General features: G+C 39.4%; 2 protein-coding genes across 3 annotated transcripts in view; one reads left to right on the top strand and one right to left on the bottom strand.

The window, feature by feature from the left end:
* Positions 1–740: 740 nt before the first annotated feature.
* Positions 741–9,860, bottom strand: dcaf8 (DDB1 and CUL4 associated factor 8). Its single transcript, XM_056391021.1, has 13 exons — positions 9,604–9,860; positions 9,026–9,099; positions 8,818–8,913; positions 7,549–8,192; positions 7,000–7,140; positions 6,755–6,849; positions 6,306–6,416; positions 6,019–6,149; positions 5,430–5,537; positions 5,124–5,254; positions 4,681–4,800; positions 4,361–4,477; positions 741–3,110 (listed from the first exon to the last, which is right to left on the bottom strand). The coding sequence occupies exons 2-13, from the start codon at positions 9,060–9,062 to the stop codon at positions 3,003–3,005; spliced, it is 1,839 nt and encodes a 612-aa protein (XP_056246996.1). The 5' UTR covers positions 9,063–9,099; positions 9,604–9,860; the 3' UTR covers positions 741–3,002.
* A 3,751-nt stretch (positions 9,861–13,611) lies between these two features.
* LOC130179410 (guanine nucleotide exchange factor VAV3-like) overlaps positions 13,612–21,725 on the top strand; it is a 46,693-nt gene continuing 38,579 nt past the window's right edge. For both annotated transcript variants that reach the window (XM_056392364.1, XM_056392363.1), the window contains exons 1-2: positions 13,612–14,280; positions 17,762–17,878. In XM_056392364.1, coding sequence (XP_056248339.1) covers positions 14,077–14,280; positions 17,762–17,878 — 321 coding nt within the window. In that variant the 5' untranslated portion in view covers positions 13,612–14,076. The remainder of the gene's footprint in view (positions 14,281–17,761; positions 17,879–21,725) is intronic.

The following is a 21,725-nucleotide window of genomic DNA, read 5'->3' as shown; positions in this document are numbered from 1 at the left end:
ATTCTGGCACCCGTAGTTTTAAGTTTTTTGAAATAAGACATAATATCCTTGAGAACAATTAATTGTAAATTACCACTTTGGTCATTTATCATAACACCATTTCTTAATTAGTTAGCATCCACTCTTGATGATGGCATATGACGGTGGCAGGCCATACTATTTTTCAGTATTCACTGGTGGTTAATGGAATTGATGCTGCCACCTTGGCCATCAAGAGCGTGGGCACTATATTTTTTAACTGAAAGACTGTATTAAAAAAACTTAGGGAGTGGAGTTTAAAAGACATGAGCATTTACTATAAAGGGCTGGTCTAACAAAAATACACTACTGACTTGCATTACGGGAAATGTGGGATTTAGTGCTTTTGGGGCTTCACCTAAACTTGAGGTCAAGTCAGGACATCTCAGAATCCACTGCTTTTTAAAAAAAAAAATTTTTAAGTTCACCCCCAACTTTATGGAATTGCCTCTTTTTAAAAAAAATGAACAAATATTGGCACGGAATATATTTCACTTGCAACAGTCTAGATCAGTACTAGTGTGAACTTTATCAAACACATATTGATCAAACCCTGCAAGGGATATTTGAAAACTGTTGACAGAATTAAGTCTCTGCAGATAAAGAACAGGACCTCTTGTGGCCACTTATGTCAATCAATAAACAAATCAATACACAGTATGTTAGAGCAGTACAACAATACAACAAAGGATCAGACCATAAAATAATGACAACATCAAAAGCACTGTCTTTTAGTTTATTGCACGAATCGTACATATTTCCAACTGAACTGGTAGAATGCAATATTAGGCAGTGGTGGAGAAAAATTGTCCATCAAAAGCCTTATGTATACAAGATGCCAAAAATAGCCAGTGGGAAAATTCTGAATATAACTGTCTGAAATGATGGAGTAAGATACAGAAAGGAAATACTGTTTTTTTGTTGTTTTTTTTTTAACAAGAAAGAGAATCAAAACTTTTAATACTTGAAATGACAGTGATTCTGTTCATAACAGAGGGATGTCATTCATAAAAGGAAAAATGGTGCCTCAAGACTTTTTTCTCTGGAATTTAAAAGTACTTTGTCCTCATATAGAATATAAACCTCTGCATCAATACCAATCAAATGTTTCAACATCTTTTTTTTCTGAAGTCAAACAGCATTTACTAAAGTTTTTTCTTTTTTTTTTCCTTTTTTTTTTTTTTTACAGTTTTAATATATATTTATATATGTACATATAAATTCAACTAACTAGAGTTCTCATAGAAAATGAGAAAAGCTGGACTTTATCGCTCTCACACAACAAATGACTGGCAAGCATATTGACCCTGCCGACCCCCGTCCTCCTCTTTGAGCCAATGTTAATACAGCACAGACAGAAGTTTCCTCCCAAGTGGTGTGCTGGCTGCTAACACCCGACCTGGTTCAAATGTTTGTCTGAAAAACGTCACTCAGCAATTGATTGGAGACGTTTAGAATAACTGAAAGATTTTAAAAGAACCACATGAACAAGTGTAGTCCTTTATCACTCCAGTCTGAACTGGCTCATCGGCAGTGTTTCAATTGCGATTGATCCAGGTCGGTTCTCGTTCTTTAAACAACAACAACAACAACAGAGCCCAAAATCGGTCCTTATCTCCTAAGCACATGCTGAACACCATCTGCTTCTCAACTGTAATGTTCAGTGAGAGAGGTGAACTGAAGATTTCCTGTCAAAGATGGGTGTGTCAGGATGGAGAGTGAGGGGGGCAAGAAGAGGAAAGAGGAGGAGGAAAGGCTGGTGGAAGCAAAAGGAAACCTCCTCTTCCTCTGTCAAGAAATATCTAAGTGCAAAATATCCCCCTCCACTTGAAAAAAAAAAACAAAGGAAAGAAACTAAACTTCACTGTGGATATTTTCCAATGAGATACAGGACAAGACAACAGCTCTTCCCCCAAAAAATTCCACACTCAGTGCACATTTTGTCTGTGTCTCAAACTAAAGCATCCCTGATTCAAAGTGCACTCAGTAGTGAGGGGGAGGGTGGTGGACAGAGGAGGGGAGGGAGCAGCTGAGGGCAGCATGTAGGGTGATGCAGCATGTAGAGATTTAGTAGTCCTCTGGGAGCAAACGTGTGACTAAACGCAACTAACTGCTCAAGCTCAGGGCCAGAAATCAGTATGAGGCTGGGGCGATGCAGTGACGGGAACTGGGGTTTCCCTCAAAGTTCAAATGTTAAAGGAAGTCACATTTAGGGGATGGTTTCAGGGTTTGAGTTCACGCCCTTCCTCCCTGCTGAACCCCTCTACATCAGTAAAGAAAGCTTGAGAGCAAGAGATGTGTTACTAAGAGATGACGGGAGGGGGGGGATGTCTGCTGGTGATGTATAGCTTACTACAGGGTGCCTAAAGTTGGAGGTGCTTGTTGCCATACACGCACAGTACATAGTTCTGGGGCTAGGCAGAGCATATAGATAATGTATGGACAAGCAGGGGCCTCCAAGTGGTTTATAGGGATGTAAGCACTCACTAAACCTCTTCGTACAGTTCTCAAAAATCAGGATTCTGGAAGTGTATATGCAGACTGTAGCCGCCATGTGCACATTTGTAACTGCTGGGAAACCAGGCGTTAACAAATCTGTCACTCTGCTTCAACAGCATATTTAAGTAAATGTATGATGTGTTTGTCTGTGTGAGATTGTATGTGTGAAAGAAAAACCCCAAGTCTGTGGCTCGTCAGTGTTTGAGTATGCCAGTGTGTCAATAGTGCTTGCCTATGTGCATCAATTCAAGGGCAATAAAGTGTGTATATATGTATGTACAGTGGGGTCCAAAAGTATGAGACCACTTTCTTATTCAAGAGAGAGTGGTCTCAGATATTTGCACCCCACTGTGTGCGTGCGTGTGTGTGTGTGTGTGTGTGTGTGTGTGTGTGTGTGTGTGTGTGTGTGTGTGTGTGTGTGTGTGTGTGTGTGTGTGTGTGCGCGCCCGTGTGTGTGTGCGCGTGTGTGTGCGTGTGTGTGTGGCTCAGGAGGACATGCACTGGACATGGTCTGGACCTCCTTCCTCTTCATCAGAGGAATCTGGAGAGCTCCAAGACTCATCTGTGTCGGGGTCTGTACCCTCACGGCGTGCCTGGATCAAGACAAAGAGTAAGAGAACAAGAAAAAGTGAAAGTAAGACTATTTGAGCTTTAACAGTATGCACTGGTAATGACACCCCTCATATCTAACTATCCTATCAATACAACTATCCTACCAACATCCATACAAAGTTCAAGTAGTCAACCCAAGTTCAATAATGTACATTTATTAATAGAAAATGGGCCTTTGTCAGGGATTAAGATAATGGTTATCTAACAGCTTTCCCGCAGCAATGGAAGTCAATGAAGCCTTGAAAGTTAATGCAAACATTTCCTACACGTGCCCCAACTTTTGTCTGTACAAAGGCAGTGTTGGAACAAACTGTGTTACTGCACCGTCTGATGCATCATTAGGGCAATGCTGCACTGCAGGAAGTATTACTGTACATTGTTATAAGAGTGGTGAGAAAAAGGCAAGTAAAAAAGGACAGGCTGGCTGGTCAGGGGTTCATCCTACAGAAAGACAACGACCCAAAACAATAGAAGAAAAAAACAGATGGTGGCTTCACATGATGAAGACCAGCACTGTCTCGAGACTAAAACCCCATGGAGCTGGTTTGGGATGAACTGGAGAGAAGGTCAAAGCAAAGCAAACTGCAAACGCAACACATTTGTGGGAACCAACATCTCGGGACAAACTTTCTGAACAAAGTTTAATTTCCTCTGTAGAAAGAACATCACGAATGTGTTCAGCAGCTGAATGAGTCAAAATTTTGAGTAAATACATATTACAGATTAAACTGATCACTGATTAAAAGAATACAGATTAAAAAATAATTATTATTAATTTTCTGTTCTATGCTTTAATTTCAGAAACACTGAGACATTATATTATGTAAATTTCAGTAACAACTGGCAAAGTTGAGGTGTTCTAAAACTTTTTAAGTGCCTAATAAATGCATGAGTCATAAATATTTCACATGTACCCCCTTAATTTTAATGATGGCAGCTCTAACGAGTAACAGATTCCTTGTGAGTTTGTCTTTAATTGGAGAGTGGCTCAATACATAGTGAGGGACCGACAAGAAAAACATTAGAAAAAAAAAAGATCATAAATAAAGCAATTAAGGGAGAAATATCCTGACCTTTAGTGTGTAAAACCGCCAAGCTCATGACGCTGGATCCTACATTTCCCAATATGCAACCAATATGAACCTTTTGTTGTGACGTGCATCTTATCATTCCCACACCTCGAAAACATAATTGAAGTTTCCTAGGTTTGTTGTAGTGTTTGAGCGCTCACCCTTGGGGGCCGTCTGTTCCTCATGTGTCTCATCAGAAACCACAGCAGCTGGGTGTCGTACTGGTCGCCGTGGCGCACGCTGTCTTCATCACGCTCCCGCTTGTTTTTTTTCATCACCTTCATCACACAAAGCATCCTTAATTAGAGTTGTGAATGTCGTAAAGAAGACTATGCACATGCAACAGACATCTCAACCAATGTCATGATATCACATGTTGCTAGAAAGAAATGGGTAAAATGTTACTGTGACCAATAGAATGACGACCAAAACTATGAAAAAAAAAAAACAGAATAGAATAAAACAGAACAGAGTAGAATACCTCCTTTAGACCCTTGAGTCCTGTGGGGCTTTCAGCAGTGGGAGCCCATAGTTTGATATCATGGTCCAGCCCACTGGTGGCCATACCAGGCAGATGGGGATGAGGCTCCAGACAGTTCACCTGTGATGGTTAAGAGTAGAGAGAAGAACTGAGATTTAACTATGAAGGTGATGGGAAGTTTTACACATATTATTCTTGGGGGGGTGGGGGGGTATGCAGCAGCAAATAGCTCTGTAAAACCAAATAGACCAAATGTATTTTATCACTGTAAAGATATCAAAAATATTATGTAGCTGCAGCAAGCCAAATCAAAAACTGTAGGAATCACTGAAACAAAAAGATTACTGTAGAAATGTGTTTGCATAGCTTTTCCCAAGTCATATTTGAGTCCACCGAATACATATTTCTATATTATATATGATATACTTCTCTCTCTGACTCACCACTCCTCCTCTGTCTCCCTCCATAAACTGGACGATACGAGCTGAATACTTGTCCCACAGGTAGATGTGTCCACAGTCACTGCCACTGACCACAAACTCACTGCTTGGCCCATAGAAGTTCACCCCCTTCACTGTGAGGGAGAGGCGATGATGGGAGAGGATTGTAATGTGCATCTGACTGCCAAATGCTTGAGAAGTTGGGCTACACCTGATAAGTCTGACTTTTAGAAGTATGGCTGGGTACAAAGGTCACCGATTTATTACCGTAATGCTCCAATAGGGGGGGGAGGGGGCTGAATTTAATACCTGTGGCATTATTGCGGTGTCCCTTGTATCTCCTGCGATAGTCAGCCCCATCACTGTGGTTGGAGTCAAATAGGTAGATGTCCTCGTCATTGTAACTGGCCAGGAGTTCTAGACAGACAAAGAGGATCAATCAGTTATTAACGTAATTTCTTTTAATGCCATCATGACAGACTAGCCTAAAGTAGTGCTCGACCCAACTTTCCTAGTGTTCAAAGATGAGAGCACAGAGAGGAAATCTGATCCTATTTCAGTGTCATTGATCGTTGCATTGATGTTGCATCAGGGTTAAGAGGGGCATTTTAAGATAATTATTCAAGCAAGCATCAAGTCCAGGCCTCATTATTTTCAATAAATATTTCTAAAATATATTCATAACAATGAGAAAGTATATAAGCATTATCAAATTGAATTCAAATATAAATTTGAAACAGTTTTTTCTGGAAATTGCAAGGAAATTAAATTGTGGCGTCAGGAAGTTATTTTTGCAAACACTGAATGCAACCTGTTCCAGTTCTCTCTTTCTCTCTTGACTTTGATACTTTAGATACACATTTTTTCTAAAAATGTTTTCGTTGTGCAGGTGATTTACCTGTGCCATCATGACTGTACACAAGGCAGGTTATGTTGGTTTTGGACTCACTGGATACCAGATGTGAAGGACAAAACTTTTTCAGTACACCATTGTTATCATTCTCATTAATCTTCCTCTGGTCGTAGATCCTACAGAGTGTGAGAAGAAGAGAAAGTGAAAAAAGAATCAAAAAATCTAAGAGACAGTAAGTAATAACAAATCAAATATTTAACCTTATTTAAGCTATTTCCATTGCCTCCCATTTGCAATATTATATAGCATTAAAACTAGAAGCTGGTTCCTACCTGACATACTGGTCTCTCCCGCCCACAGCAAAGTGGTGTGTCTTTGCTGGGTTGACAAAGATGGTGTACAGCCCAACTTTTTTATCACCTTCCTTTACAACCACCAGTTTACTGCCACCGAAATGGAAGGAGACACGAAAAAACAGGTAAGAGTTAAATAAACAGAAAAGTCTCAAAAATGAAGACGACACACACATAGCAAATACAGGAAAACTGACAAAGAGGAACGTGTTTAGAAGTGGACGTTGACCAATACTGACTGACAGACAGGATATTGGCATAATAACACTACATAAATAATAACTTCTCTAAAGTGTTATTTGCCTCAGGTCTACTGTATGATTGCAACTTAATTATGCTCAACAAGATATACAGTTTTGACAGTAGTTTTCACTTCCCAGTGTCTACTAAATTTAAACTTGGATAACTGTAATGATGGTATTGCTCACTTGGCGGGACGGTCTAGACGCAGGTCAATACCAAACACCACGGCGTCCTCTCCAGCAGACAGAAAAGAGCAGGGGGAATCTGGCTCGAGGGCCAGCTGAAATTAAAACATTCAGATAAACACACATGGATGAGAGACTGCACTCAATTAATGGGCTATCAGAATCTTAAATATATCTACCACAGTTGCTATTTATGGCACAAACTCCTTGAAACTTTCATTCACAAACACAGTACAAGCACTCACCTTGTGTGCTGCCCCTTTATGTTGTGCTACCCGCTTGGTGTTCTTGCAGCGCTGTGTGGCAGAGAGCTCAGCCACTCTGATCTGACCATCTCGAGCACACATGGCCAAGGTGGAGTCTCCGCTGTGAGGCAGGAACTTAGCCTATGTACATCAAGGACAGGGAGAATTTTCTGACAACAATACACTCTGATTAGTCACTCACTCAGTCACCCTGCTTTTATGCTCTCTAGTGCTGAAACCATTAGTCCATTACTCTATTGCCAGAACATTAAATTAGTTATTCAAGAATTATAACCCATAAATTGTTCATTCAATTTATCAAGGAAAAATGCTACACATTAACTGATCACAGCTTCACAAATACCATGATTTCCTGCTCTTCTCTCTTATATAATGTGTAAATTGATATATCTTTAGCATGCAACATAAAAACGACACTGGACTCTGGGATATTGTGATGACACATTTTTACTTTTCTGACATTTGATTGACTGACAACTGATGGAAGATTAATTGATAATGAAAATAATCATCAGTTGCAGCCCTTACCTGAAAGACATTGCTCTTGTGGCCGCTATCAAACTCCAGCTCAGCATGGCGGATGGCCCAGTCCCAGATGACAACTCGCAGGTCATCACTTCCTGATGCCAGGCGTGTGCCTGAGGGGTTGAAGTGCAACGTGTTGACACAGCCTGTGTGCTTCTCCAGGCGGCCTTGGAGCTCCAGCCTCTGCACAAGACCTCGGGCTCCACACACACGCCTCACAAACTGGTGCGAGTCCCTGCCAATCTCCCGGGAGCGCAGTGAGGGTATCGCCCGCCATATAGGCCCACGGAGGTCACGGAGCTCTGCTCCAAGCCATGCCTCCATAGCCTCATCGTCGTCTTCATCATCTTTCTGCTCTTCTTCTTCTTCATCATCATCATCATCCTCATCTGAGCTGGAGGAGTGGTTGGTGCCACCGCCAGGTCTATTTCTCTTTCTAGCTGCCCTTTTCCCACCGTCTTTATCCTTTGCTCTCTCTTGTCTGCCTCCCTCACTTTCTCTTTCACCATCCTCAGTCAGAGAGTACAGACCACTGCCATCCATGCTGTCTGTGTCTTCTTCCTCCTCTCCCTCTCTGTTTGTGCCCTCCTCTCCTTCCACATCTGGCATAGGCTTCTCTCCAGATACCTCTCCTGTTTCTTTGGGAGCTACAGAAATAGGAAATCCAGAGCCAAGGAGAGTAAGGTTAAGACAACACAGTCTCATTGGGAGATTCAACAAAAGGTGCACAACTGCAGTCATATCAGGATGCAAAAAAACTAGAGAAAATTCAACTGCAGCAATGTTAGGAATACCAGGGTATCCTGAAGTAAATACAGACAGGTGACCAATTAAACATTGAGTGTCCTATTAAGATGTTGAGCAACCACATGCCACCAGAACAGCTTCAGTTCCCCTTGGCATTGATGCTACAAATCTTTAACTCTGCTGAGGGGATGAACAACATTCTTCAAAAAGATATTCCCTCATTAGGTGTTTTGATGATGGTGATGGAGAGCGCTGTCTAACACATCGGTCCAATATCTCCCAATAGGTGTTCAAGTAGTTTGAGATCTGGTGATTGTGAAGGCCATAGCATTTGATTCACATAATTTTCATAATCATCAAAACATTCAGTGATGAGGATTTTTGCTTTAATTTGTCACCCATCTGCTAATGCATTTATAAATGTATGAAATTAAAAATATAATTAAGCAAAGTTTCTACCCCACCAAACTGTGTTAGCAGCATGAATCTTTGTAAGGAGTTGTTAAGTTAGAAGAGTGGCTTTACCATCTTGAGAAGAAGACTGTGTTTGTCCTTCTTTGCTTCCAGAGGCATCCCCCTCCTTGTGTTGATCTTCTCCAGGTTCCTTTTCTTCAGAGCCACCTAGTAAAACCAAATATGTCCCGTGATTACCTGTCTGTGGAAGGAGCATGACAACTCGCACAGTTATGGCCTATATAAATGAGCAAGTTATTTTCTAGCACTGATCCTTTACCGTTAAGCGCAGTGGATTTGCCGTCAGCCTCAGCCATTCTGTCTCCTTTGTCCTGCGTCGACCCGAGGGAGAACCTGAGTGTCACACAAAAACACAATATTAAGGTTGGTTATTAACCAAATTGGCAAGTTCAGAAATTAAGACCAGACAACTTGTACGCATGAGTAAGCCGACATTACTGCTTGCACTCGCTGAACTGTTGTCAACAACGACGCCACACTGTGTGCTGTTGTGCACAAGTTACCTGTTAGCTCTGTAGCTAGTTACTACCAATCTACCGCTGCACTTTACGACTTTAACAAACTAACTCGCTTGCTAGCTGGATCACAGGCCCGTCTAATGTCCTTTTTTGCTTTGTGATGTTTAATTGTGCATTGTCCTCTGCGGAACAACGAGTACTCGATTACCTGGCACTGTTATTGCGTGAGCTAATGCTAACTAGCATTTCCGTGGCTAACAAATATCGAAACTAAATACTGCTGTCAGTTCTGCTTGACAAGCAAACAGCTGGTTGTCCAAAAGCAGCTAGCAAACAGCCAGCACTGCTTGTACTGGCTAACTAGCACAGCTAGCGTTACCTCTACTCGAAGGCCCGACGAGGCGTACTTCTTAGTTTAGTCCTAATCTTTACTGCAGATTTATTTTCTCCACCTCACTACTTAGCAATTGAGCCAAGTGTCCCAACTAGGATTTCTTTGACGGAAAACACACGGCATTAGGAATGCTTGCATAAAGGTTTTGGTAAAAGACAGTTCATAAAGCAAGCTGGCTGCGTTCACACTAGGTTGACTGCTCTGTTTATGTTTTGACGGTTCAGCTTCTTTTTTTTTATGGTTCCATTTCCGGTGTCGTGCTTGCTTTGTTTTTTTTTCTCCGGAAGTTTACAATAATAATAAAAAATATAATGATAGCAATGATGATGATAATAATAATAATAATAATAATAATAATAAGTAGTAGAAGGCACCTATCTGTTAAATGTAGCTATCTTGTGTGGAGGTTAAAGCGTGACTTATTTTGAAAAACCGACCAAATTCCACATAAATTCAGCTTTTAATGTCACTTTAAAACGTGTTTTCTTATTAATTTATTTTTCTTAATGGCTTGGCAGCCTAAAGGTGTAAAAATGTGCTGGACTCTCATGGGACACTTAATGCACTTAATGTTTTAATGTTTTGCACTTGTGTTGTGTGTTTTAAAAATAGATTTTGACCAGTGCAGTTTCTGTATTTTCTACCCCTTGAACAGACGTCCGCCGGTGCCCCGAAGAGGTCCGATTTTCCCTGGCAGCAGGCTAATTCCACTGCTCGGTGATGTCAGGAATTAGTTGAGAAAAGCTTGAAATCGCAATATAACAAGTATTTAGCTAAGAAACTAAGATTACTATTTTGTCCAGATGCACGGAACAAGATGACATTATTCACTATGCAAAAACCAAACCATTACAATAAAAAAACTGGTTCAATAGGTATCACCCAGAGATAGAAAACCTTTAAGTTAACATAATACAAATATCCCAAATAAAACCACCCGATGTAATATTAAAGACAGCAAAAAGCAGAAAAACTACCAAAAAAACTATTTTCAAAAAGGAGTAGTATAACATCTTTATGTATTTATGTATGCAATGAAAATTAGCACATTCCCACAAAAAAGTAAATAAAAATAAGTTATTGGGAAAATATACAGGTTTTCAGCTCCAAACCTAATAATTAGCAAGATCTGTGGCACTTCTATATGTGATATATTAATATACAGAATCAAAATTTTGTTGCAAGAAATTGAAAAATAGTGGAGATATTAATATTTGAAAATTAAAGAATGTTTGTTGAGGCAAAAACATTACACAACAACATTTACATGAATACATGTTGCAAATTATCCTTATGGTTTAGGATTTCAGTACACACAAACACATGTAAACACATTGTCAATAATGCTGGTTCATAATTCTGGGTTGTTTGGGGTACTATGAACACACTGTTGGACTCATGCTGGGTGTCAGGGTCTCCCTAAACAAACAACTGGCTCAAATGGAGATCGGAATGGACACCAAGACTTTGAGTTGTCAAGAAAGGAGAAACAGCTTTATTTTAAACATAATTAACTATACTAAAAGTACTAAACAAAAAGGGTGGAGATCACAGGCAACAAAAGATGGTTAGGTCACTAAGCCAGCCATGCCATGGGCCATTGCACCCCGATACTCCCCATAAACTGCCAAAAGAAAACTTAACTACACTAAACCAAAACAAAAACCAATAACTGGACTATTCGTGATCTCCAACCCAAAAGTAAAAGAATAAACTCAAAAACAAAAACCCAACACTATGGATCAAGATGGGGAAAAAGGGCAATCTGAAGAGAAGACTATCCTTATCCCTAAAATGTCTGGCTCCATCTTAGGTTAAGGGATTCCCAAGACACATGGTGGGCAGGATTTTATGGTTGGTTAATATTAAGTAACATTAGCTGCTAGCCATCACAACTTTAATATTGATCTGAAATGAAACAGTGATTCACTGTGGAACAGTTATGAATGACCAGTTATCATCTAGTGTTGCCCACTGAAGAGTTAATAGTAAGGTAAAATTAAAAGAAGTTACAGTATAATAAATCTAAAATGAATGCAATGTGAAAAATGTTATTAACCTTAGCTGCTAAATTGGCTATTAATCATCATATCTAGATAAAATATACTATTTTCAATAACATTAGCTGTTAACTTTGGCCACCGCAAACCTAATGTTTAGATAAAAGAACGTCATTAACATTAGCAAACAATTCGGTCATCATGGTTCTAATGAGAAGATCAGATGAATAACTCCATGTTAGCTGCTACTCCATTAGCTGCTAAGTTTGGCCATTATAACTAATGATCTGCATCAAATATTTTAGCATTTCATAATTTCAACAATATTAAGTACAATTTTGAAAGTTCATTAAATATATTTTTAACATATTGAGTGTAAAATCAAATTAGGGTAAAACTTAATGAAAGTTATAAGGATGTGAATATTTTCTTGTTGTTGAGCCATTCATGTAAATCAAATAATGGCAAAAATATTTTTTACAATTGTTCCTCATTGTGGTTATTTTTGACAGTCTTGATGTTATACTATTCTTTTAGCTTTAAATGTGACTTTTTCCTCTGCTGTGTATTGTAGGGATTTCTCCACAGACAGCTGGACACTTCATGGAATGGAAGGTGTTCTGAAGTTTGGAAATGTCCTCGCACTGATTATTGCGACATACTACTCTGTCAACATTTGTTGTCCATCAGAACAGAGAGACTTGAAGTGTAATTATTCACAGTCCTTTGTTTGGGCACGTTTTCTGACACACGGTAAGAGCTGATTTTCTTCAAGCATCACTTATTTTCATGAGTGTAACTTTTCTGCCTTCATTTCTAAATTTTTCCCACCTTCTGATAGGCCAATAAAATCCAATCAACGAGTTCTTTAACTGCAGCTACAGGTCAATTCACAGCATGTCTAATTTCAGCAGTGCTATGCTGAAATTAGATTGGGTGCCAGTTTTGTATGATGTTTGTTTAAAGAGCACCATTGTGCATTTGACTGTTGAAGAGGACATCAACAATATGGGTTGTATATATATATTTATAAATATATTTTAATATATTTTATCTGATACTGTTGACAGCTTCAATGGTGCATTACATAATATGATTTTCTGCATTTAAGTAAACAAGAGAGAGAATCTTCCTGCGTAATCCATTTACTCATATAAGTTGAAGCCTGATCGATGTCTAAGGAAACATCTGGCTCCTTCACTCAGGGTAAAACATGACGGGATCCCTCAGCTTCCTTCCTGTGTTTACATCATGGGCTTACTGACAGTGATCTACAGTAAATCCCATGGCAGGAGGATGTCCTTCTCTCTGCCTCTGTTAGATGCCTTGATTCTTTTCTATCTGGTTTTACTTATGGCTATAGTAAAACATAGAGATCACAGCTCCCCCAGCAAAGAACTCAGATTATAATCACCTGTCAAAACTGTTTATAATCCACATGGAATGTCAGCTGAGAGTGGCAGTCTGTGGGGGAGAAGGATTGTAGCCCATACAATTCCTCATTGTAAGAAGTTTTAAAACAATAATAGAATAATAATAATAATAAAAAAATTTTTAGTTGATTAATCCATTAGTTGACAGAGAGGACATTAATTGCTAACAACTTTAATAATCAATTGATCACCTAAGTAATTTATCAAGCTAAAATATTATTTTTTATATTATTATAAATAGAATACATTTAGAGTTTGGACTTGTTGGTCAGACAGACAAGTAGTTTGAAGATGCTACATTGGCGAATTGAAAAGATGTAATTCATACACAGTTTTCTGAGTTTCTAGACCATCAATAAACATGTATTGAAATAATAATTCCACAGATGAGTTGATAACGCAATGTCTTGCATCATTTGTTGTAGCTGTATAGATAAAATGAATCCAACGTTCCTATAAGTGAGACAGTTAAAGTAGGCGATGTGAAAACTATTTTAATCTTTAATCTGGTTAACATATGCATTTGTAGGATAGCCTATAAATGGCGGGGGACATAAGAAACACCTGTTAACCACAACTACAACCACAGGGTAGATTCAACACCTTTGTGTCACAGAAACATTAGAAGCTTTACATAGACAGAGTGGGTTTTTTGCAGGGCTCGTTTCATCACATTCTGCAGGTATATTACACTGAGGACTCATTTCAGGCGTAGGCTGAGCGGAAACATAGATTTAAAACGATTCAAGAGAGTTGCGACCACCTCTGAGGAAATCTCACAGAAGAAGGAAGGGGAAGTTTACGAAGACAGAGGGGGGTTTCAGTGTACAGCGCTCATAAGCTGCAGCGGCTCTCTCTGTCCTGCAGAGGCGATGCTGGAGTTTCAAAAGACGAGCGCCCGGCGCTGAGCGCAGCTTTTACCATGCCGCTCACAGCTTTACAATAGGGACAAGAGTTTTTTTTTTTTTTTTTTTTTTTTTTTTACATCTGGAACTGACCAGCTGCTTTCACCACTCTCCGACATCATGGAGTACTGGAGGCAATGTGCGATGTGGCTGATCAGCTGCAACGTGCTGCCCGTGAACCACCGGGTAACTGCGGACACGGCGCAGGTGTTCGACTTGGCGCAAACCCTGCGGGACGGGGTGCTGCTGTGCCAGCTGCTCAACAACCTGAGACCTCACACTATCAACCTGAAGGAGATTAATCTCCGGCCACAGATGTCACAGGTACATACGTCTTTTGTGCCAGCGCAAACTAACTTGTGGAACTGGAGAACTGGAGAAATGCTGTGACTTAGCAGTTGGCTGCCTGTAGCGAGCAACATGTACTGTCAGATGTCAACAGTGGGCGACGTCCGTTAGTCAGAGTGGATGTTCTCATAAACAGGCGCTCCAGAGTTAAATGACTTAGTCTGTGTCGACACCAAATCATTTTACTGTTGCTTATGACCGGTGCCTGTAAAATGTCTTACACTATGCATGGATTAAGTCGACTTAAATCAACAAGTTTGCAACTGCTTTTCAAATTAAAAGACAGACAAAAAGGACGTCAGAGATGTCATGTCCAAATAAGGTCTCCAAACACATGAAGCCATGTCAGCATATGTTAGGTTATAGGTTATGTTTTCTGTTTTGTTACAGCACCTGCAGGGAACAACAATAAGCCATATCCCAGAGTTCTTAAAAGTTTAATGCAGAGGTGTGGGAGTTTTTGTTACCCTCAGGTTATTCCATGATTTCAAACCAGAGCAGTAAATTGTCAGGATTTGCAGCTCGAGGCAGCTTTTCATCATGTTCCATCTGTCACACTCAACATTATATCCAACACCAGAATTTGGGAACGCAGAGCCATCTTCTTTTCTTTGGCACTCTTTCAAACTGATAAGTGTCACTGTAAACATTAAGGGCACAGAGTGACCTTTGTCAGACTCAGGCTGGGGATTATCTGATGTGAGGACCTGTCTTCACCAGGCTGTTTCTTCTAAAAATGATAATTAACCCAAACAGACTTGTTGTGCCCTGTTTTTGTGACGTTACAGTTTCTACTCTTGAATAAGTGAGAGAGCGCTAAACATCCCTCAGCCTGTGAAAAGCAAATGAATGGTCCAAGACTGACTGCGCTCTCTTTACTCATCATTCCTCCTGCTGCCACTGGAGAGGCCTGATAAAATCCTGGCTTTGATCCACCCATTAGTCAGGGAACTGTTACTCTGTGCAGCAGCTTGTAGTCTGCTTATGACTGAATTTAAAGTCTTACAACATGTGTAGTTAACCATTAGGAGACTTTGTGATTTCTACACACACACATACTACACTTTTTTATTTAAGAGATTTATTTTCTACTACAGATCACTGTCATGGACAAGATGCTCTTGAAGAAGTGGTTAAATTAAGGTTAAACGAATTAAAATAAAAATACAATAATGTCGTAAAAAGCATCTTTCTTGATATAACTGAGGCAGATGTCTCCTTATTCTCGTCAACTCTACAAAAATAGTTATCAAAATACTCGCCTTAAATTTTCATGCCTTGTTCTATACGTCGCTACTAGATCAAGACTTCCTGTGCACTGACTTGTACTCACTTCATTCAAAAAGCAAAGTTGCAGATGATTAGATCTTTATCAGGCCTTGTTAAAAGTACGGTGCATTTGACGAACGTATCATCGAGTCAGGAAATGTTTGATTCCAGTACAGCACAGCTTTGGCATTTTAATCTAAGGTTAAAGGATGCAGGAAGCGCCCACGCACAGAAGAGTTTTAAATGAAGTAGGTGTAATAACCTGTAACTGAATTTCACATGGTTTGATTTTGAGAGACAAGATTAAACGTTTTGTAGTTGTCAAAATTATTACCCTCCACACACTGCCATAAATAAATAAAGACATCAAGCCTTCAAAAATCTTTGCTGCAGTGATAAATAAACATAAATTTTCCAGCACTCTATCTTATAAATTTCAGTGGCCTGTATGTGCTCTGTCAGTGCACGTCCTCTTGCCTTTTATCTTCTTGACAGACAGTGAAAGAAAACACAGGGCATAAGAATGGATAGTCATAGCCTGGAGCTGTAGGCCATCTGAGAATAGCTGAGAAGAACATGTGTGCCAGATTTTAAATGGCCCTTTCATTGTGCCCCGCTGACCTACGATCTTGGAAGTGGAAACAAGGGCATGAAGGTAATGGACTGGAGGGTGAGGGTGCAGTGTACTGTGATGAAAATGTGTCCATAAGTACTATTTTTATCATACTGTATGTTTGGCCGTGGCACAAATACAAAACATCCAAGGAAAATCTGTCAAGAGTGGCTTCCCCGTCCTTAAATAAATGCTGCTCATCCATATATACGAGCAAAAATAAGATAATAAATGATCCTTCACGCAATCATTTAAAAAATACCAAGAAACATCTGTATGTTTTTTTAACCAGTGAATCCAAACATGCTCCGTTTCACTCTGAAGGTAGATGTGAACAAGAGAGTGTGCACCAGAGCTGTGACTGCATTCAGGGGTATGAGGCTGGCGGTGGTGCAGAGCCATCATGTTTGTGCATTTCCTCCGCAGACAAACAGGGCCCCAGGGGGCGGTGGAGTGATTACAGGCGCCTCCATGATGAGCTGATAACTTGGGCCTATCTGTTCTCAAGAATCTTGTTAGCTCTTTTATGCTGTAAATTATCACATATTCAGTTTGGGGGTTAGTCATCACTTAATAATGTGCTACAAAGGGTAAATTATGGTCAATGCATTTGTTTACTGGGTGTTTTAATACAACAGTATATGTGTAAGGTTGACTCAGACCCCGAACCTTTAACCATAACTCATAACCATAATCACATTGTCCGCACAGTATGAAAGTTGTTCGAGTGCACCCTTCCCACTGAGACACAGATCCTAATAGGAAGTGACACCAAAAGAGCACATGGTTAGTGGTTTCATTTCACACCGTGAAGCTTTCACTTTTCACTTTCAGTTTGCAGGGTGTATGCTTCGCCTTCACTTTTTACCCTGATCTCGCCTTGTCATATAACTGTAGAGGGTTATTTACATTAAAACAGAATTAAGTTGTGGGTTCTCCTAAATGACATGAAAAGATATTTTCTACTTATCTCTCATCTCTCTGATAAATGCTGATATTTTTGCAGGTTTTGAAATATTTGAGATTTCTGCTCAAATCCCAAATACAACAGAAGTGAACTGGATTTAATTTGTGTTGCTCAAAGCATTAAAAAAAAAATTACATTTAAAAACATTAAGCAGCAGCATCAATGTCATTGTTGCTCTGCCAATAGTCTGCTGAATGGTTTAAAAGATCAGGTGGTAAAAAAAAAAGTATTTTCAGTAATGTCTAGTGACAGCGTATTCTGTGACGCTGTTTCTGTAGGAAGAAACTTTGATTTTTCCTTTTTAAGTTCAAATTTTTCAAAGATAGGAGCATTGATAGATGGCACCTGGTCGACGGTGGTAGTCAAACATTACAGCAGAAAAGCGAAACGACATATTTATAGTGTATGAACACTAAAATTCTCTGCATGGCTAGAAACCACTAAAATGTGTTAATTTGTGTGAGTGTGTGTGATTTTTGGGTAAGTGGTTTTTTTTGTAGAACCAGCATGATTCTAGAAAATGAAAAAAAAAAGGCACAAATGACTGTAAGTGCTGTATGGAGGCAAGGGATGCTAAACTGATGAGTGCCATTTGTTGCTCTGTGCAGTTCCTGTGCTTGAAGAACATCCGCACCTTCCTGACGTCTTGCTGTGATGTGTTCGGGATGAAGAAAAGTGACTTATTTGAAGCCTTTGATCTCTTTGATGTTCGAGACTTTGGAAAGGTAACAAACCAGACCCACTGTTATGTTTTTCTGCCACTAAGCGAAAAAACTATCCCATGTTTTCATGTATGATGATATTTCACAACAGAGGTCAAATTTCTTCTGTTCTGCTGTGCCCTATTCTCTCCTTTTAGCTACCTTCTTCTTTAGTTGCAATGATTTATGAAAGTCTGTGAGCTCTTCTGGATCTAGCACCTTAACAAGCAGTTTTACAAGGAAATCAATTTGAGGGAACACTGCCTGTTGAATTCATCTGCTGCTCATGTACCACAGCTGAGTGATAACGAGGCTCGTGCTGGATGTCTCTAGTCAATAACTCAGTTCACAGATTTTTTTGTATTAGTATTAGACACATTGTCAGGAACAACTGGGCAACGTATTGAGAATGTGTGACCAAAACAGCTATAGTCAATCATCGGATGGAACAGCTGTAAAACTACACAGTATTTCACATTCTTGGTTTACAGTTGTGATTTTTTTTAGCAGTGATTGAAATTATGTAACAAAATATTTTTTTGCAGTAGTTTTAGAAAAAGGCTTGAGATTCATGTGAGCAGAAGACTCTCGGGTGAAATCTAAACTGAGTAGTACCTGTGTTTGTGTTAAAGGTTCTTGCAAACTGTGCAGCATGAAAAATGTAAAAAAAGAAGTAAAGCTGTTCCTCACTGCATGACCAAACTTGCCACAGTTGGCGGCAATGAATCTGAACATTGTAGAAAAATGAAGGAAAAACTAAAATACTACACTCTATAAACCATTTGATAGAGAGGGATTCCTCTGAAGGAGGCATGGCATTCAGGTTTTGTTCACCCATTTCCTGTTCTTGCATTTTTCTGGTGTGTGTCTGAAGGGATCGGCCGACTTCTTTTTTTTTTTTTTTATTGCTGTGTTGTTGTGGCAGCACCACAGAGTTACCAGGTCAGTGGGTTTGTAGTGCACTCCTCCTCAGGAGCCTGATTTAACTCAGCTGAAGAAAGCACACTCACTCTTTGCAGCCTTATTCCCACATTTCCTGAGTTCAGTGCATTTGGTGCTTAACTTTGCCTCGAAGCATTCAGAGTTGTCAGCGTATTTATGGGCCATCCATGGGGAAACACATTATTATTTATTTCTTAACTGCTGGAGAGTATTTTCTTTGCATTAGTTTGTAATGAATATGTTTCATTTTATATATGTTTCAATATATCTAAAATAGAGAAGATTAAGCCTGTAAAAGCATTATCCTCATGTGAAAAGGGCTTAATGTGAGTTAATTACCACTCTTACTATAAAATATTTTATTTTAATAATATTCATAGTTTTTTTGTCAGAGCAGTTTTTCTGTTAGCTTTAAATCATTTATACAGTATCTCATGTGGTTTGAGATTTTTAGGATACATTGTTAATGTGTAAACAAATTTTAAATAAAAGAAGTGATCTCCAGGCAGTGCACAGAGAGACGTATAACGGTCTTTTATTTAGGCATATAATACATGATTACAATGTTTAATTCACTTCCCTGCAGAGAATAGAGAGTGGTCATACGTGTTAGAGAGCTATAAGTGAATGCATATTGAGCTTTGCGTGCAGCTTCCCACACAGACGCTCTTTTCTTTCAGTTCAGTGTGTTATGCTCTAAAGAAGCTTCCAGTTAATCTGGCCGCTGATAATCCCACAGGGGAGGTGCTGCCTGCAAATATGTACAGTACATCCAAGCCAGGCTGCATAATCTCAGTCATGTTCAAGAGTTGTCCATCAAACAAACAAGCTTCCGGAGGGGGAAGATTGCACTGCATCATTACTTTTTTTTTTTTCTTCATCATTAGGTAAAAATATGGGTGTCTGCAGGTTTAGCGACTGGGCTGGATTGTCTCCAGGAAGGGTTGTACAGCTGAAGAAGAAAAGCTCAATCTCTTCCTTATTTTCCAGAAAACATCCAAAAGAGAACATCTCAAATCTCAGCCAGTCTAATCCACTTGAGTTGAGTTGTGCCAGTTCAACCCGTAGAGCATTAGTCCACTGAATATCTAATGAGAGCTCTCTAACCTACATTCCTGTGCTGAGTTACTACAGGCTTCACCCCGGGCAGCCATGCTGACTGCATGCAGCAGCCTGGAGGTCTGAGACGACGGGAAGAAACTAGAAATGTGTTTATTTCTTCCCTCAATTAAAATAATATCAACCTCTTGACTGTAAAAGTAAAATGTTTTCTTTCTAAATTCAAGTAAATAGAGAAGGGCATTTTATTTTGAAGGAATGTCTAAACACTCTCACTCTCTCTCTTGTTGAGAAGATTGATGCCAGTCTCAGATCTGTACATTAAATATGAAGCTACAGTCAGATTGTTTCATCTTAACATGAAGCTTGGAAACAGGTAGCTTGGCTCTGTTCATAAGTAGAACAGAGTGATAGATCAGGAACGATGTCTTGATGGAATATCATTATATCTGGCACAAATGTACACTTGGACTCAAAGAGGAACTGATTAGAATTTGGTGGTCAAAGGTCAAAGGTCAAGGTGACCTTACAAAACACGTTTTTTGGCCATAACACAGGAATTCATATGCTTATTCTGACAAAATACACTTAATACATTCATAGTCTTCTCTATATATACACTGTTATATGAGTCTGGACAGTCAACTGCAACTTGACTGGTTGTAACCATGAGGCAGTAATTACCAGCTGCAACAGTGGGGCTGTTTGTGTATGTGTGTGTGTGTGTGTGTGTGTGTGTGTGTGTGTGTGTGTGTGTGTGTGTGTGTGTGTGTCATCATGGCAAAATATGGTTGTGGAGATGCCTTCTATAGCCACAACTGCCACAGACATGGTTTTGAGGAATTTGGCAGAATAAATTTTACACTGATGATGACTTTATTTTTGTAAAAAAAATACCACAGAAATTGAATTATTCATGTAATTTTTTTTCTCTTAATATATAATGTTCTCAAAGCAAAACTAAATAGGGATTCTGACTGACAGAAATTCGAAGATTTTCTTGAAACGGCTGATACAGACTCACATGGTGAAAACAATACCGGCCGCACTGTCGCAGCTGGTAACGAGACAAACAGACAGACAGAGAGACACAGACAGAAAAGTCATGCTCACTCAAACTCTCACACTTTTACATTAGACACTGTGTAAGTGTCTGTGCTGGTGTGTTGGTATGGTGGTGGGTGAGTGTGGGGTGTTTTTGTGTGAGATAAAAAAAGGGAAACAGAAAAAAAAGTGAGAGAGGTCTGATGAACAGATCTGTGCATTAGTTGTACATTTATGTCTCTGAAGAAGACCGGAGAGCAAACCCAATGAAAATCAATTTCATCCACTCAGATAGAAGATCACAACTGAGGAAACAGATCTACCACAGGATGTTGTAAACAACTACGGTAGTTGACGTTGGGGCATACGATGTTGACAGCTCTCACAGTAAATAGATGCTATAGAAGAAAGTAAAAGTAAAGTAAAAGTCATAGTGTTTGTGTTAAATGGGTTTCATACATCATTATAAGCATAGGACATTGAATAATTTCATACTTTGATCTCCAAAAGAAATTCATTCAAAAAATTAAACTGCCAGTTAACTTGTTCACGTCACGATTTCTGGTATGAAGAAGTTTTTAGTTTCTAGTGGTTGATAAAGATAGTTAGATTGAACTGCCTTTCTATGTGCACTTTACTCCTCTTCCTGTGTGAATGAGTGTGGCGGCTTTGGCAGTAACCAGGTGTCTTGTGGCATGTAAGAACCCTGTTTGTAGTGTAAGAGGCCATCTGTAAAACTGCAAAAGGCCTCTGCATTCTCACAACTTATTTACGGCAGTCAAAATTCTGTCTTTCCTGAAACAAAAAGAAAATCTGCCTTTCAAGT

The sequence above is a fragment of the Seriola aureovittata genome, chromosome 12, assembly GCF_021018895.1.
Source record: "Seriola aureovittata isolate HTS-2021-v1 ecotype China chromosome 12, ASM2101889v1, whole genome shotgun sequence".
NCBI lineage: Eukaryota > Metazoa > Chordata > Actinopteri > Carangiformes > Carangidae > Seriola > Seriola aureovittata.
Note: the sequence above shows the minus strand (reverse complement) of the source record. Positions and strands in the feature narration are given on the sequence as shown.

What these genes read in the sequence shown, in the direction of transcription:
- dcaf8 (XM_056391021.1), bottom strand. Translation starts at nt 9,062, where the DNA reads ATGGCTGAGGCTGACGGCAAATCCACTGCGCTTAACG. An exon ending in CAAATCCACTGCGCTTAACG is followed by an intron (nt 8,914 to 9,025) that starts GTAAAGGATCAG and finishes TGGTTTTACTAG; the next exon opens with GTGGCTCTGAAGAAAAGGAA. An exon ending in ACACCGCAATAATGCCACAG is followed by an intron (nt 5,255 to 5,429) that starts GTATTAAATTCA and finishes TCTCCCTCACAG; the next exon opens with TGAAGGGGGTGAACTTCTAT.